The sequence below is a fragment of the Lepidochelys olivacea genome (assembly GCF_965140295.1).
Source record: "Lepidochelys olivacea isolate rLepOli2 genome assembly, chromosome: 16".
Lineage (NCBI taxonomy): Eukaryota > Metazoa > Chordata > Testudines > Cheloniidae > Lepidochelys > Lepidochelys olivacea.
Window position 1 is genome coordinate 27884880 of NC_140426.1, and position 15422 is coordinate 27900301.

Here is a 15422-nt window from a genome sequence, read left to right on the forward strand (position 1 = left end):
TGTATATTTCTGGGTCCTTCTCTGTCTGTAATTTCTATTTCTAGGAGGAGAGAGGGGAAATACTTCTTTATTCATATTAAAGATCATGAGGTTCAATTTTAGCTGAATACAGCATAATATTTGTGGTTTTGGGAAGCAAGTGTTTGAGGAGATTTATTCCGAAATCTTTTCCAAAACCTATAAAAGGTTTTCTTTCCTTTACCGGTCATTTGCGTCAGTTATATATTCCCAATGATGGGGGGTTTTTATATTACTTTTAAAAATCTACTGGAGTACTGTCTTGTTAACCCTTATTGTGGATTATTTCAGGGAACACTATACAGATACAGACATATTTAATACTACAAAAATTATTAACATGAAGTGCATCTAAATAGCTCCTGAAACTAATACATTTGTTTAATACCTACTTTGTACAGACTTGCTAAGCCCCTAAGTTTTCACAAAAACTTGAGTCAAGCCTCAAAAAGTCATGTACTTTGCTGAAAAATAATAAGATTTTTTAAAAATAATAAATTGGAGTTCATTTTGTGTTTTGGTTTCTGCACCTTTAGGTTATACTCTGGTCACATTTTTGAAGCTTTTCTACACAGTTATGAGGGCTAGAAGAAAGGAATGAAAGGGGTGCAATAAAAAATCACGTAATTTTATTTTAGGTTAGGGGCATTGCATGTTGGTTTCAGGTTTATAATATACATAGAAATGTTATATAGAAAGCTACAATAAAAGAAAGTGAAAGTTGCAAAGTCAAGCTTCTAAAAGTTAGGAAATGCCAGAATTAAGGTTGCCTATGCAACCTTTATGTACCCTCCTTGTGTGTATGCAGTATGATACAGTCTTTAATTACATGATCAAATACTATTTTTCCACAGGATCCCTGCCTCATTCAGAGTACAGAGTAAACTCTGCTGGGGAAATGAATTAGGGTTCTATAGTGAATGAGGCTGTTGTCTGTAGGACCCGTTCCTCATTTTTTGCAGATTTTGAAAGGGGTTTAGATTAACGAGGCAGGGGCTGCAGGAAGAAAAAGGATGTCTTATGGTTAAGACAGTTGAAATTGCACCCTGGAGAATTTAGTTTTATCCCTGCCTCTGATACAGAGTTCCTGTGTACTGCTGGAAAAGTCAAAACCTTTCATTCATTGCGTGTTCTTCATTTTCTAGGTGCTTAACATGAGCACCCTGGGATCTGGTTTGCAGCAGTGCTGAGCACTCATAACTGCAACTGAAGTGCCTGCTCAATGGGTGGAAAACTTGATGGGGCTGATGGTGATAAGAACAGCCCCAACAGAAAGGGGAAGAATGTAAGCTGAGGGATGCAGCGGTGGCTCCTCCCCCTCCAGAGTCTCTAATCACTCATTGGCCTGCTGGGGCAGGAGAGGAGCTGACTGGTCCCTCACTCTCCCCTTTCCTTAATTTAAACTGTAGTCTGGGCTGAATGGAGCCTTTTTTGCTCCATGTCAGCAGCCTCACTCTGGTAGTGTTGGAGCGATGTTTTGTGGCTGCGGAAGGTCTGACTCATTGCCTTTTTTGAGGTCAGGACGGAATTTTTTGTTCCTGTAGGGGCCAAATTGGTGTGGGCCTGGTGGGTTTTTTCACCTTCCTCACAGCATCTTGGAGACACAGTTATATTAAATAGGAGTAGGATTTAGTAGTTAGTTGTATTACTTAGTAGGGATATTAGTTCATCACAACTTACAGCCAGTTTCCAGTGTCATTAAAAGGATAAAAGGAACAGTTCTCTGAAGTAAAAGACCTGGGATTTTGCTGATGGGTGTTGAGTGCATGGGATAAGGGAGACCTTTTGGCTTTCACAGGCTGAAATACCCCCCCTTTGCTATCCTCTGTCCCCTTTGTAGGGGTTTGTGGGGCAAGTGGTAGGAATCAGATGAGTGAGCGAAGTCCTAGCTGTAGGCTGAGGAAAGTCTACCCTGAGTTATGGTTTATGTGGTAGGAACCCAGTAACCCCTGCACTGGAACTCACTTAAATTGACTGGTATGTGAGAGCATGTGTGACAGCGTGAATAATGCCCTCCCCTGGGTTAAGTTGACTAAGGTTTTGACCTGCCACCTAAAATACATCCCTGTGTTTGTCCTCATTCGCTGCCATGTCCAGATCAATCAATGGAAGTTGTGCATTGAATATAGAACGTGCCGTAAAAACGCTAGCTACTCTGAAAAATCAGGCCATAGGTGTTTCAAGTTAGGCAACCAAAATTAGTGGACACTAGACAATTTTGTATATATTTTCCTCTGTGCCTCAGTTCCTCATCTGTACAATGGAGATAAGACCATCAGTCCATTTCACTTGTTGTGATGAGCACCATAGAAAGGCCTGTGAGGAAATTAATAAATTATTATTCCAGGTAGGTTTTGGATAGTGTGTACTGAATAAGGAATGGGGTTACATGTTGAGTGGTGATGGTAATATTAAATATGTACCCATTCAGGATGTCATTCAACTGTCTTATCTTATACTTAGCTTATAAGTTTGTTGGGGCAGAAACTGTCTTTTTGTTCTGTGTTTGTACAGTGCCTAGCAAAATGGGGCCCTGGTTCATGACTTGGGCTCTTAGGCACTACAATAATACAAATAAATAATAAAAATAATAAACCATAAACCCATCTGTTTCCTTCGTGCAATTCCCTGTCTTATTCACTACACGTCTTTCAAATTCTGTAATAAGTGAACTTAACAGAAAACAGCCTCATTCACTGCACTGAAATTTTTGAAATATTTTTGGATGTTTCTCTACATTTTCAATATTGATTTCAATTACAACACAGAATACAAAGTGCACAGTGCTTACTTCATATTATTATTTTTGATTACAAATATATGCACTGTAAAAATTATAGACAAAAGAAATAGTATTTTTCAATTCACCTCATACAAGCACTGAAGTGCAATCTCTTTATTGTGAAAGTGTAACTTATAAATGCAGATTTTTTTTTGGTTACATAACTACACTCAAAACCAAAACAGTGTAAAACTTTAGACCCTACAAGTCCACTCAGTCCTACTTCCTATTTTGCCAATCGGTAAGACAAACAAGTTTGTTTACATTGATGGGAGAGTCTGCTGCCTGCTTCTTATTTACAACGTCACCTGAAAGTGAGAACAGGTGTTCGCATGGCACTTCTGTAGCCAGCGTTGCAAGGTATTTACATGCCAGATATGCTAAACATTCGTGTGCCCCTTCATGCTTCAGCCACCATTCCAGAGGACATGCTTATGAAGCTCGTTAAAAAAATAATGCGTCAATTAAATTTGTGACTGTACTCCTTGGGGGGATGGAGGGGAGAGAATTGCATGTTTCCTGCTTTGTTTTACCCGCATTCTGCATATATTTCATGTTATAGCAGTCTCGGATGATGACCCAGCACATGTTCATTTTAATAACACTTTCACAACAGATTTGGCAAAATGCCAAGAAGGTACCAATGTGAGATTTTGAAAAATAGCTACAGCACTCGACCCAAGGTTTAAGAATCTGAAGTGCCTTCCAAAATCTGAGAGGGACGAGGTGTGGAGCATGCTTTTAGGGGTCTTAAAAGAGCAACACTCTGGTGCAGAAACTACAGAACCCGAACCACCAAAAGAGAAAATCAGCCTTCTGCTGGTGGCATCTGACTCAGATGATAAAAATTAACATGCTTCAGTCCACGCTGCTTTGGATCGTTATCAATCAGAACCCATCATCAGCATGGAAGCATGTCTTTTGGAATGGTGGTTGAAGCATGAAGGGACATATGAAACTTTAGCACATCTGGCACATAAATATCTCGCAACTCCAGCTACAACAGTGCCATGCAAACGCCTGTTCTCAGTTTCAGGTGACACTGTAAACAAGAAGCAGGCAGCATTATCTCCTGCAAATTGTAACCAACCTTGTTTGTCTGAGTGATTGACTGACCAAGAAGTAGGAATGAGTGGACTTGTAGGCTCTAAAGCAGGGATCGGCAACCTTTGGCATGCGGCCCACCAGGGAAAGCCCCTGGCGGGCTGGGCCAGTTTGTTTACCTGCTGTGTCCACAGGTTCGGCCAATTGCAGCTCCTACTGGCCGTGGTTCACTGTCCCAGGCCAATGGGGCTGCGGGAAGGGCGGTCAGCACATCCCTCGGCCTACGCCGCTTTCCACAGCCCCCACTCTAAAGTTTTACATTCTTTTATTTTTGAATGCAGGTTTTTTTGTACATAATTTACATTTGTAAGTTCAACTTTCATGATAAAGAGATTGCACTACGGTACTTGTATGAGGTGAATTGAAAAATAATTTTTTTGTTTTTTACAGTGCAAATATTTGTAATCAAAAATATATATAAAGTGAGCACTGTACACATTGTATTCTGTGTTGCAATTGATATTAATCTATTTAAACATCCAAAAATATTTAAAATAAATATTTTAGCAGCATGATTAATCGCACGATTAAACGCGATTAATTTTTTTATTCGCTTGACAGCCATAATAATAATCAAGTCCACAAAGTTCTGATCTTGAGCCCAGTTTGAAGGCACCATTTTAAAGAAGCAGGAGAGTAACGTCTGCTACAAGGAGCGCCCGACTGGAAAGCAGTTGATTGGCTGGCACAGGTGCAGCTGCTTATATATATTGGCTGTAACAACTGAAGAGGGGCAGACTAGTGCGGTGGGTGAAGAGGTAATCTAGGTCTGGGGAGAAGTGAAAGAAACCTACTAAAGGGAGGAGCTGTAGAGCTGGCTCTCTGAGATAAGAACATAGGAACAGGCCATACTGGGTCAGACCAAAGGTCTGTCTAGCCCAGTGGTTCCCAAACTTTTTGGCATCACGCCCCCTTTTTAATTTTTGAGAAACCCTCACACCCCCCACCTCTCTTTACCATCATCTGACCCCCGCCCTGATCCTTGTCCCCTGACCACCCCCCCACGGGACCACACCCCCTATCAACCGCCCCCGCTGCCTGTTTCCTGACTGCCCCAACCCCTATTCACACCCCGCCCCCTGACAGGCCCCCCAGGACTCCCACGCCTATCCGCTCCCTGTCTCCTGACCACCCCCCCAGAACCTCCACCCCATCCAACTCCTCCCTGTCCCCTGACTGCCCCCCCGTCACCTCCTGCCCCTTATCCAGCCCCCCTGCCCCCTTACCAGGCCGCTCAGAGCGGCAGGATTGGCTTATTGGAAAGCCTGGGAGGTGGGTGGGCGCAAGCGGTGCTGCCTGTGTGGCAGCATGGCAGTGGGGGAGGGTGGACAGGAGGGGAGGGGCCGGGGGCTAGCCTCCCCGGCCACAAGCTCAAGGGCCCGGCAGCCTCATGCCTCCCCTTGGAATTTCTTCACGCCTCCCCAGGGGGGCACATGCCCCAGTTTGGGAACCAATGATCTAGCCCAGTATCCTGTCTTCCAACAGTAGCCAGTGCCAGGTGTACCAGAAAGAATAAACAGAACAGGTAATCATCAAGTGATTCATTTCCTGTCGCTCATTCCCAGCTTCTGGGAACGGCACGCCATCACAGGCATTGAGAAGCCAGTCTCCATCACTGAGGCAGAGGTCTCTCTCCTCACCTGCGTCCCTGAACAGGAGAGGAGCTAGATCGATGGGCAGAGCAACACAATGCCTCATCTCACCACCAAAGTATCTCTCTATTTCGTCACTGGACAAAGTGATGTCCTTCGCATTTGAGGACTTCAATTGCACAGATATAGGTGTGAGGTTTTTTTTGCAGGAGTGGTGGGTGAAATTCTGTGGCCTGCATTGTGCAGGAGGTCAGACTAGATGATCATAATGGTCCCTTCTGACCTAAATATCTATGAATCTATGGGGCTGGCACTGGATGACTATAAAGTGTTTCAAGAGCTGCTTGTGAGGAGTACCAAGACATGAGAGATCAAAACAGTGATCACTACAGAGAAGTCCCACAGGCTATGTGACATCCTGTCCGCTTCTGGTCCATGCACTTTAGCTTCATTGCAAATATATGTGGCTAATTGCCACTAACTAAGCATGACTTTCTCAATTAGGACAGAGTGCCTCTCTCATGGACTATCCCATTGTGCCACCTTCTAGTTAAACATGGTTCAGCAGACAGTCCCTGCCTCAGTTTCTTCCTCTAGTGGCTCCCCTTTCCCGCACAGCTCAGAATTGGTGTTATGGCTTGGCCCTCCAACCAAGTCACTATGCAAATTTAACTCCTGGGAAAACAAAAGTCCAACTGAAAGTCCAAACAAAAAGTTCTTCCACCCTTCTTGGGCTACTCTCCAGCCTGCCTTCTGGGCTAATTTTTCAGTTCTTTCTTTGCTCCATTGTAGAGCACTGACTCCCATGCTACTTTCCCTGGAATCCCTCTCACTGGAGTTTCCTGATTTCTGCAGACCCTGCCTCAGGGCCTTCCCAGGAGCTCAACCTGCTCCCAGTTATTCCTCTCTCTGAGTTTCATCATCCTTTTTTATGATCATTAGGTGATCACCTGACTCCATCCCCTCCAGACAGGAGTTAGCTAATTATGGCACAGGCAGGGCTGAGATGTTTGTTTTTATAGAAACCTGCACAGGTAGACTGGGCCCTGATTCCCCTTAAAGGGGCCAGCCACTCCGTGATAGACTCCCTTCCTAGCAGAGCTCCCTCATGACAAGAGAGAGCAGCCTAAAGACATAATTAAGATAGGCTTACTGTATCAATGTATGCCTCAGACACCATGGCCAGATGTATGGCCACCGTCATGACCATGCAGCAGGTATCATGGCTCCAAGCGTCAGGCATCCCAGGAGAAGTACCGGCCACTATCAAGGACTTCCCTCAGAAGACCAGAGCTGTTCACAAAGTGGACTGACTAACCGCACTCTTCACTTGCTGAAGGTCTCAGAAGCTACCCTACTTGCCTTGGGGATTTACACCTCCACATCATACCTCCAGTACTACTGTCCTCAGTCACAGCAGGGACCATGCACTCCACCCTACCCTCCCAGACACACTGAGTATCATGCCAAGAAGTGTGTGAGATACAAAAGGCGACATCAGCCTTTCTTCTCATCAGCAACCCATCTTGCTCCTAGGACTCATCAGCAGATTTGACAGGATGGTCAAGGGGCACATTGGATTCAGTCTGTAGAGCACCATCTATGTGGCTCTAGGAAGAAGAATAAAGGAGTTGGAGGCGCAAGTGGTGTTCTCGTCCATCCTCCCCGTGGAAGGAAAAGGCCTAGGTAGGGAGCGTCGAATCGTGGAAGTCAACGAATGGCTACGCAGATGGTGTCGGAGAGAAGGCTTTGGTTTCTTTGACCATGGGATGGTGTTCCATGAAGGAGGAGTGCTGGGTAGAGACGGGCTCCATCTTACGAAGAGAGGGAAGAGCATCTTTGCCAGCAGGCTGGCTAACCTAGTGAGGAGGGCTTTAAACTAGGTTCACCGGGGGAAGGAGACCAAAGCCCTGAGGTAAGTGGGAAAGCGGGATACCGGGAGGAAGCACAGGCAGGAATGTCTGTGAGGGGAGGGCTCCTGCCTCATACTGGCAATGAGGGGCGATCAACAGGTTATCTCAAGTGCTTATATACAAATGCACAAAGCCTTGGAAACAAGCAGGGAGAACTGGAGGTCCTGGTGATGTCAAGGAACTATGACGTGATCGGAATAACAGAGACTTGGTGGGATAACTCATATGACTGGAGTACTGTCATGGATGGTTATAAACTGTTCAGGAAGGACAGGCAGGGCAGAAAAGGTGGGGGAGTAGCACTGTATGTAAGGGAGCAGTATGACTGCTCAGAGCTCCGGTACGAAACTGCAGAAAAACCTGAGTGTCTCTGGATTAAGTTTAGAAGTGTGTGCAACAAGAGTGATGTAGTGGTGGGAGTCTGCTATAGACCACCGGACCAGGGGGATGAGGTGGATGAGGCTTTCTTCCGGCAGCTCACGGAAGCTACTAGATCGCATGCCCTGATTCTCATGGGTGACTTTAATTTTCCTGATATCTGCTGGGGGAGCAATACAGCGGTGCATAGACAATCCAGGAAGTTTTTGGAAAGCGTAGGGGACAATTTCCTGGCGCAAGTGCTAGAGGAGCCAACTAGGGGGGGTGCTTTTCTTGACCTGCTGCTCACAAACCGGGTAGAATTAGTGGGGGAAGCAAAAGTGGATGGGAATCTGGGAGGCAGTGACCATGAGTTGGTTGAGTTCAGGATCCTGACGCAGGGAACAAAGGTAAGCAGCAGGATACGGACCCTGGACTTCAGGAAAGCAGACTTCGACTCCCTCAGGGAACGGATGGCCAGGATCCCCTGGGGGACTAACTTGAAGGGGAAAGGAGTCCAGGAGAGCTGGCTGTATTTCAAGGAATCCCTGTTGAGGTTACAGGGACAAACCATCCCGATGAGTCGAAAGAATAGTAAATATGGCAGGCGACCAACTTGGCTTAATGGTGAAATCCTAGCGGATCTTAAACATAAAAAAGAAGCTTACAAGAAGTGGAAGGTTGGACATATGACCAGGGAAGAGTATAAAAATATTGCTCGGGCATGTAGGAATGTTATCAGGAGGGCCAAATCGCACCTGGAGCTGCAGCTAGCCAGAGATGTCAAGGGTAACAAGAAGGGTTTCTTCAGGTATGTTGGCAACAAGAAGAAAGCCAAGGAATGTGTGGGCCCCTTACTGAATGAGGGAGGCAACCTAGTGACAGAGGATGTGGAAAAAGCTAATGTACTCAATGCTTTTTTTGCCTCTGTTTTCACTAACAAGGTCAGCTCCCAGACTGCTGCGCTGGGCATCACAAAATGGGGAAGAGATGGCCAGCCCTCTGTGGAGATAGAGGCGGTTAGGGACTATTTAGAAAAGCTGGACGTGCACAAGTCCATGGGGCCGGACGAGTTGCATCCGAGAGTGCTGAAGGAATTGGCGGCTGTGATTGCAGAGCCACTGGCCATTATCTTTGAAAACTCGTGGCGAACCGGGGAAGTCCCGGATGACTGGAAAAAGGCTAATGTAGTGCCAATCTTTAAAAAAGGGAAGAAGGAAGATCCTGGGAACTACAGGCCAGTCAGCCTCACCTCAGTCCCTGGAAAAATCATGGAGCAGGTCCTCAAAGAATCAATCCTGAAGCACTTGCATGAGAGGAAAGTGATCAGGAACAGCCAGCATGGATTCACCAAGGGAAGGTCATGCCTGACTAATCTAATCGCCTTTTATGATGAGATTACTGGTTCTGTGGATGAAGGGAAAGCAGTGGATGTATTGTTTCTTGACTTTAGCAAAGCTTTTGACACGGTCTCCCATAGTATTCTTGTCAGCAAGTTAAGGAAGTATGGGCTGGATGAATGCACTATAAGGTGGGTAGAAAGCTGGCTAAATTGTCGGGCTCAACGGGTAGTGATCAATGGCTCCATGTCTAGTTGGCAGCCGGTATCAAGTGGAGTGCCCCAAGGGTCGGTCCTGGGGCCGGTTTTATTCAATATCTTCATAAATGATCTGGAGGATGGTGTGGATTGCACTCTCAGCAAATTTGCGGATGATACTAAACTGGGAGGAGTGGTAGATACGCTGGAGGGGAGGGATAGGATACAGAAGGACCTAGACCAATTGGAAGATTGGGCCAAAAGGAATCTGATGAGGTTCAATAAGGATAAGTGCAGGGTCCTGCACTTAGGACGGAAGAACCCAATGCACAGCTACAGACTAGGGACCGAATGGCTAGGCAGCAGTTCTGCAGAAAAGGACCTAGGGGTGACAGTGGACGAGAAGCTGGATATGAGTCAGCAGTGTGCCCTTGTTGCCAAGAAGGCCAATGGCATTTTGGGATGTATAAGTAGGGGCATAGCGAGCAGATCGAGGGACGTGATCGTTCCCCTCTATTCGACATTGGTGAGGCCTCATCTGGAGTACTGTGTCCAGTTTTGGGCCCCACACTTCAAGAAGGATGTGGATAAATTGGAGAGAGTCCAGCGAAGGGCAACAAAAATGATTAGGGGACTGGAACACATGAGTTATGAGGAGAGGCTGAGGGAGCTGGGATTGTTTAGCCTGCAGAAGAGAAGAATGAGGGGGGATTTGATAGCTGCTTTCAACTACCTGAAAGGGGGTTCCAAAGAGGATGGCTCTAGACTGTTCTCAATGGTAGCAGATGACAGAACGAGGAGTAATGGTCTCAAGTTGCAGTGGGGGAGGTTTAGATTGGATATTAGGAAAAACTTTTTCACTAAGAGGGTGGTGAAACACTGGAATGCGTTACCTAGGGAGGTGGTAGAATCTCCTTCCTTAGAGGTTTTTAAGGTCAGGCTTGACAAAGCCCTGGCTGGGATGATTTAACTGGGAATTGGTCCTGCTTTGAGCAGGGGGTTGGACTAGATGACCTTCTGGGGTCCCTTCCAACCCTGATATTCTATGATTCTATGATTCTATGATCTTTGGTGCTCCCAAACCCCAGGAGAGGTTCATATTGCAGCAGTATCAGTATGTCATGCATGGATGCAGTTACACGCTTTCTTTTCACATCTAATGGTATTTAAATTCCTTTAAGGGCCTCCTTCACACCCTGGAGGAATAGACCCAGCTTCCTCAGGGGATGTTAATGTTGTCCTCAGGAAGTTCATGGAGCCTCTCGTTGAGCCACTACCAGAATGTTCCATACACCACCTCGTCATCAAGACTGTCTTTCTGGTGGCCATTGTGTCAGCTCAGACTCGGCAAGCTCTAGGCTCTCATGGTAGGACCACCTTTGAACATACAGAAAAGGTAGTGTTGAGACCACACCCCAAGTTCAAGACAACCTCAGAGACAGACTTTCACTTGAACCTTGCCAGTCTTCTTCCTGAAGCCACACTTGATACCCAGAGAGAAGAAACTGCCTATCCTGACTTATCCAGAGCTTTGCTGTATTACCTTAATAGGACCAAGCCATTTCAGTGGTCTCCTCACCCCTTTGTGGCCACTTCTGGTCCAACCAAAGGCCAAGCCATCTCTTTGCAGAGATTTTCCCAAGTAAATCATACAGTACATTTCAATCTGCCATCAGCTGGCTGGTTAACCTATCCCTTTGAATATCAAGGCACATTGTTCCAGAGCACAGGCTGCATCTATTGCCTGCTTCAGAAACATTCCAGTCTCTGAGATCTGCAAGATTGCAACGTGGAGTAACCCCCTGACATTTGTGAAACATTGTGCCTATGACGTGGCTGCCAAATTTGGTGCCATGTTCAGGTGAGCAGTATGTCAATCTTAGTTTGACTGATTCAGCTGATACTCCTCACTTCCACCATCCAGGGAGGACTCTGCTTGCCAGTCACCTACAGTGGGATCCATATTGACACACATTCTTTAGAAGAACCACAGTTACTGTAAGGTAAGTAACTGTTCTTTAGAATAAAAACTTCAATGTGAAAATGCTGTGAATTGTTTTCCAGCTGAATAGGATCAAAAGTTTTCGTAGAAATACAACTTTTGATTTTGTCATGGTCTCAATCCCTTAGGGTACCAATGTCCAGAAACTAGAGCAGATAGAAACAATTAACAGAGTCCCTGTTTAGCAGTTAACAAATTAACCAGGTTCCCCCATCCGGTAGCTGGACTAGTTGAGTATGCATCTTGAGCACTACTGCAACTAAGACATGAATCATGAGCCTTGTGGACCACAGGAAGCAGCCCTACCAGCTGATCCAGAAGATATTCTCCCCTTTGACTGAGATGGTAGGAGGTGTGCAGTACTTGTCTCAGCAGGAAGCTGCTTTGGTAGATCTTGAAATGTGTAGACAATTCATTTCATGGAAAAATCAAATCATTAATGGTGTAGAGTTAGAAGTCAGAATTGATTTGATTTAAATTAACAATGGTAGACTTGTGTGGGGTTAAATCATTTCCTGTACTTTGAAAGTTAGCCTGAACTGAAATATTAGAATTAATCTAAATACATCAAAATAGCATTTGTTGCTTTATTACCAATTTGCAGTATTACAAGGATAATCTGATAATATATTAAAAACCCTACTTTCATTTATATACAACACATGCTACATCAGGCATCACCAGTTTTTAATGCACATCATACATTTGTAAAGAAATAATGAGGTAATAAGGGAAGAAAGTATAATATGCACATGGTAAAAAAAAAAAAAATCTCACAGGCTTATTGTAAGGTATGCCAAATTGCCAAGAGCTTTTTTTGTTTTTCTCAGACATTCTTTCACTAAATTTTATGGTTTTCACTGTAGTTTCTAATTTGCAACAATTATCTATTCTACATATCTACCTCAGCAGAATTCTAAAATTCTCCAAGTTTCCACAATTGATTTTAGTTATAAATATGAGTGACTAATTCTCTTTAATATGTTGACACACAATGTACTCATTAATAATTGTGAAATATGACAAATATAATTGTTCTTGGTTACAAATATTTTCTTCCAAGAATCTTAATCTTGTGGCTAAGGACGTTAAATAGAATATAGATCGGTATCCATCATTTGCCTGCAAAGTTGGATAGCCCCTTTATTTTGTAGCCATTTTCTGATTACAGTGGCTACACAGCAGGTAATGACGTAGCTCAGTATAAAATAATGTTAAATATTTAGGCTATTGTTTTATATGAAAATTAACGTTATTCATGTTGGCTATATAATATGCAATAGCCATTATAAGTTTGGATTAGTTTATAAATACACGCAGGCAGTTCAATTTTAAAACACTCATTTTCCTTTCTTGATCAAAAATGTTTGTATCAGAGGTCAGCTTTGAGAATGATGGCATGTACATCAAGAGAAGAGTGAGAGTGACAGACTGGATTAATTATTACGGTAACTATTTGGGTGTCTGCCCACAAACTGAAATGATTTAGTGATTGTTTTATCTATAACAATTAATAAAAATTAAATTAGGAATAATCCCACTAATACCCTACAGTACATATACCAACTACATGGTTTCAAAGGATGTGATTTCCTGTGTCAAATGATCCCTACTAATAAGAATAAAACTCTTGCTGTACAGATTGTACTGTATTTGAGAATATTTATACATAATACAAAATATTTAGATGCTGTGGCAGTATTTTTAGCATCTAGACATAATTTACAGGGAATAAAACCCGGAAGTGTTATCTACAGTCCATGTCAAATCCCAGTTCTAGAAACAAGAACCTTAATTATTTGTGGTACAAAGAAAGATGTTCTGAAAGTTTATTATATCACTTACATTGTATCTTTTGCTAGAATGAATTTTGAAAATACAATATACAAGTCCTCAAATTGTAGCAATAAATGTACAATATCTTACATTCTTTGCTGCCATAAAGATGTATTCCGGATAGCACATGCAGCTATTACTGCCATTTCATTGTTCTGTTTTAAACAGTAAATTAAAAGAGGAAAAAATTCTTTCAGTGGAACGTGTTGGGGTTAGGCCTGATCATCATAACAACTTTCTTTAGTGAATATGATCCACCACGGAATTCAGCCCAGTAAACACCATCCTGGTATCGACTACGATAGTGTCCTCCCCGATACCAGACTCCATTGAGGTTTGAGTGAGCACAGGCATTATACCACCATCCTCCTTTCTGGTAATGAGCACAGTTACCTATAATGAAAAGCAGACTGTTATTAGTATAGAAACTGAAAATCTTGCAGTGAGCAGACTAGCAAAACTTTCATAAAACAGTTTTAATGTCTAGATATTTTTAAATCTATCAATCTGTTGATGTAAGCAGCAAGGCACACAAAACCTTCCTTTTACAGTCCTCAATCCTGCAATCAAAACTATGCAAGTGGACTCTTCAGTGGAGCTCCACTTTAGTACAAGATTCACCTGCAAGGATCCTGGCCTTAATTTTTAAAATAACATCAAATATTTAAACTAAAAAGTCTTTGTCATCTGTCAATGAAAATCATTAGATTACCGGATTAATTTGTGTATCATCAGAGTGGTTTGTTTTTCGCCTTTCTAAATGTTTTTAATTATATGTTTAAGTGTAATTTTCTATCATGTCATTCTATGACTTGCCATTTTCCTTCGTTTTTTTTTCTTTTTAAGCACTTCATACCTGTGTATACATCATGGTCTCTATCCAGTGTGGTGAACTGCTTCCCATTGTGCCAAGTGAAAGAATCCCCAGCGTTGCCATTGTAACGACCCAGTCTCAACTTGTAATATTCACTCTCTGGCTCCAATCTGAAACTGGCATATTCAGCAAATACTTTTCGACCTGACCAGTCTTCCATAGTTACAAGCAGTTTGTAGTTGCCTTGATTTGTAAGCCAATAAATATTTTCTAAACCCAGCCAGTACTCTCCATCTATGTTACCAAATCCTTGCTGTGAAGAAATAGTGACAAATGGATTACTGTTGCATATATGTTTTACTTTTAAATCTCAATACATCCTTAACCATGGCACCTTGATAATGACTACATGGGCATATTTTGAAATTCCAGTGCAACTTCACCTTTGCCCTAAGTATGTTTCAGCACTTGACACCACTACAAAATTTTTCAGAGGAAGGTACAAGAGATCATGTAGTGGACACTCATGGAATAATCTGTCTAATGGAAAGTTTCTTGCCACCCTATCAGTTAGTGGTTGGTTTATAACCTGATAAGTGTATACTCCTTATAAAAGTAGTTGTATCCTATCTAACATAGCTGTGGATGGTCTCATTATTCACGTCTAATTATTTTTTCAGTCCTACTAAGCTCTTAACTCTAAATCTTCCATTAAGACAGGAAGGAGAAAACAAGTTACATTTGTCCTAACCTTGTAAGTATCCCAGTTCCTGAAAAAGTTGACTGATCCATCGAGTCGTCTCTGAATGACAGTCCAGCCACCAGGGTCATGTCGTTGGTCACACCAGACCTGCATAAGTCGATTTGTATTTTCAGGTTTCACAAGATAGATGGAACTGGTGTCATGGCCATCTTCTAATGCCTGTAGACAGTCTCTCCACGGTCCTGTTTTAAAATAAACAGTATGCATTCAGAAAATAATTGTGCTTGTCGTCTTTGTCTTCTGGAATTATTTGAATGTGGAACATTTTTTTCCTTGCATGTACTAGACATGCTTCTGCCAAGTATTACGTGTAACTGTCTTCCTAAAAACCACATATTTTCACCTTTGCCTATGGAAGGTTTAATGTCCAGTAGTGAGCTTGCACAAACCTGGGTTTCTTTTGGTTTCATGAGGTTCTTGACCTCTTTTACTTCATTTATTCCTTGGCAAACCATATTGTGTGTGCTGTTTATACAGTATATTAATTTATTGATCTTGGCTGCCCGCATGTTTTCTTTATGCAATATACAAAACATGGCAGATTATGCAATCTATCTTTTAAATCATAACCATAATTTTTAGTCTTATTCAGTATAAAGGATATTTGGAATTACAGAAGACTAAATAGTGGTAGAAGTGTAATTATAAAGGAAGAAAATACTTCTAGTATGTTCAGACTTGCATGCATGCTGGTGATTTGGATT

At 42.9% G+C, this 15422-nt stretch overlaps 2 protein-coding genes across 3 annotated transcripts in view; one reads left to right on the forward strand and one right to left on the reverse strand.

Annotated features, from left to right (window-relative positions):
• RALGPS1 (Ral GEF with PH domain and SH3 binding motif 1) overlaps nucleotides 1-15422 on the forward strand; it is a 417852-nt gene that overhangs the window by 168197 nt on the left and 234233 nt on the right. The gene's annotated exons all lie outside the window — the stretch shown is intronic.
• Nucleotides 12936-15422, reverse strand: part of ANGPTL2 (angiopoietin like 2) — a 41015-nt gene continuing 38528 nt past the window's right edge. Inside the window, exons 3-5 of the mRNA XM_084649909.1 lie at nucleotides 14707-14900; nucleotides 13998-14268; nucleotides 12936-13534 (exon numbers count right to left, since the gene is read on the reverse strand). Coding sequence (XP_084506035.1) covers nucleotides 13335-13534; nucleotides 13998-14268; nucleotides 14707-14900 — 665 coding nt within the window. The 3' untranslated portion in view covers nucleotides 12936-13334. The remainder of the gene's footprint in view (nucleotides 13535-13997; nucleotides 14269-14706; nucleotides 14901-15422) is intronic.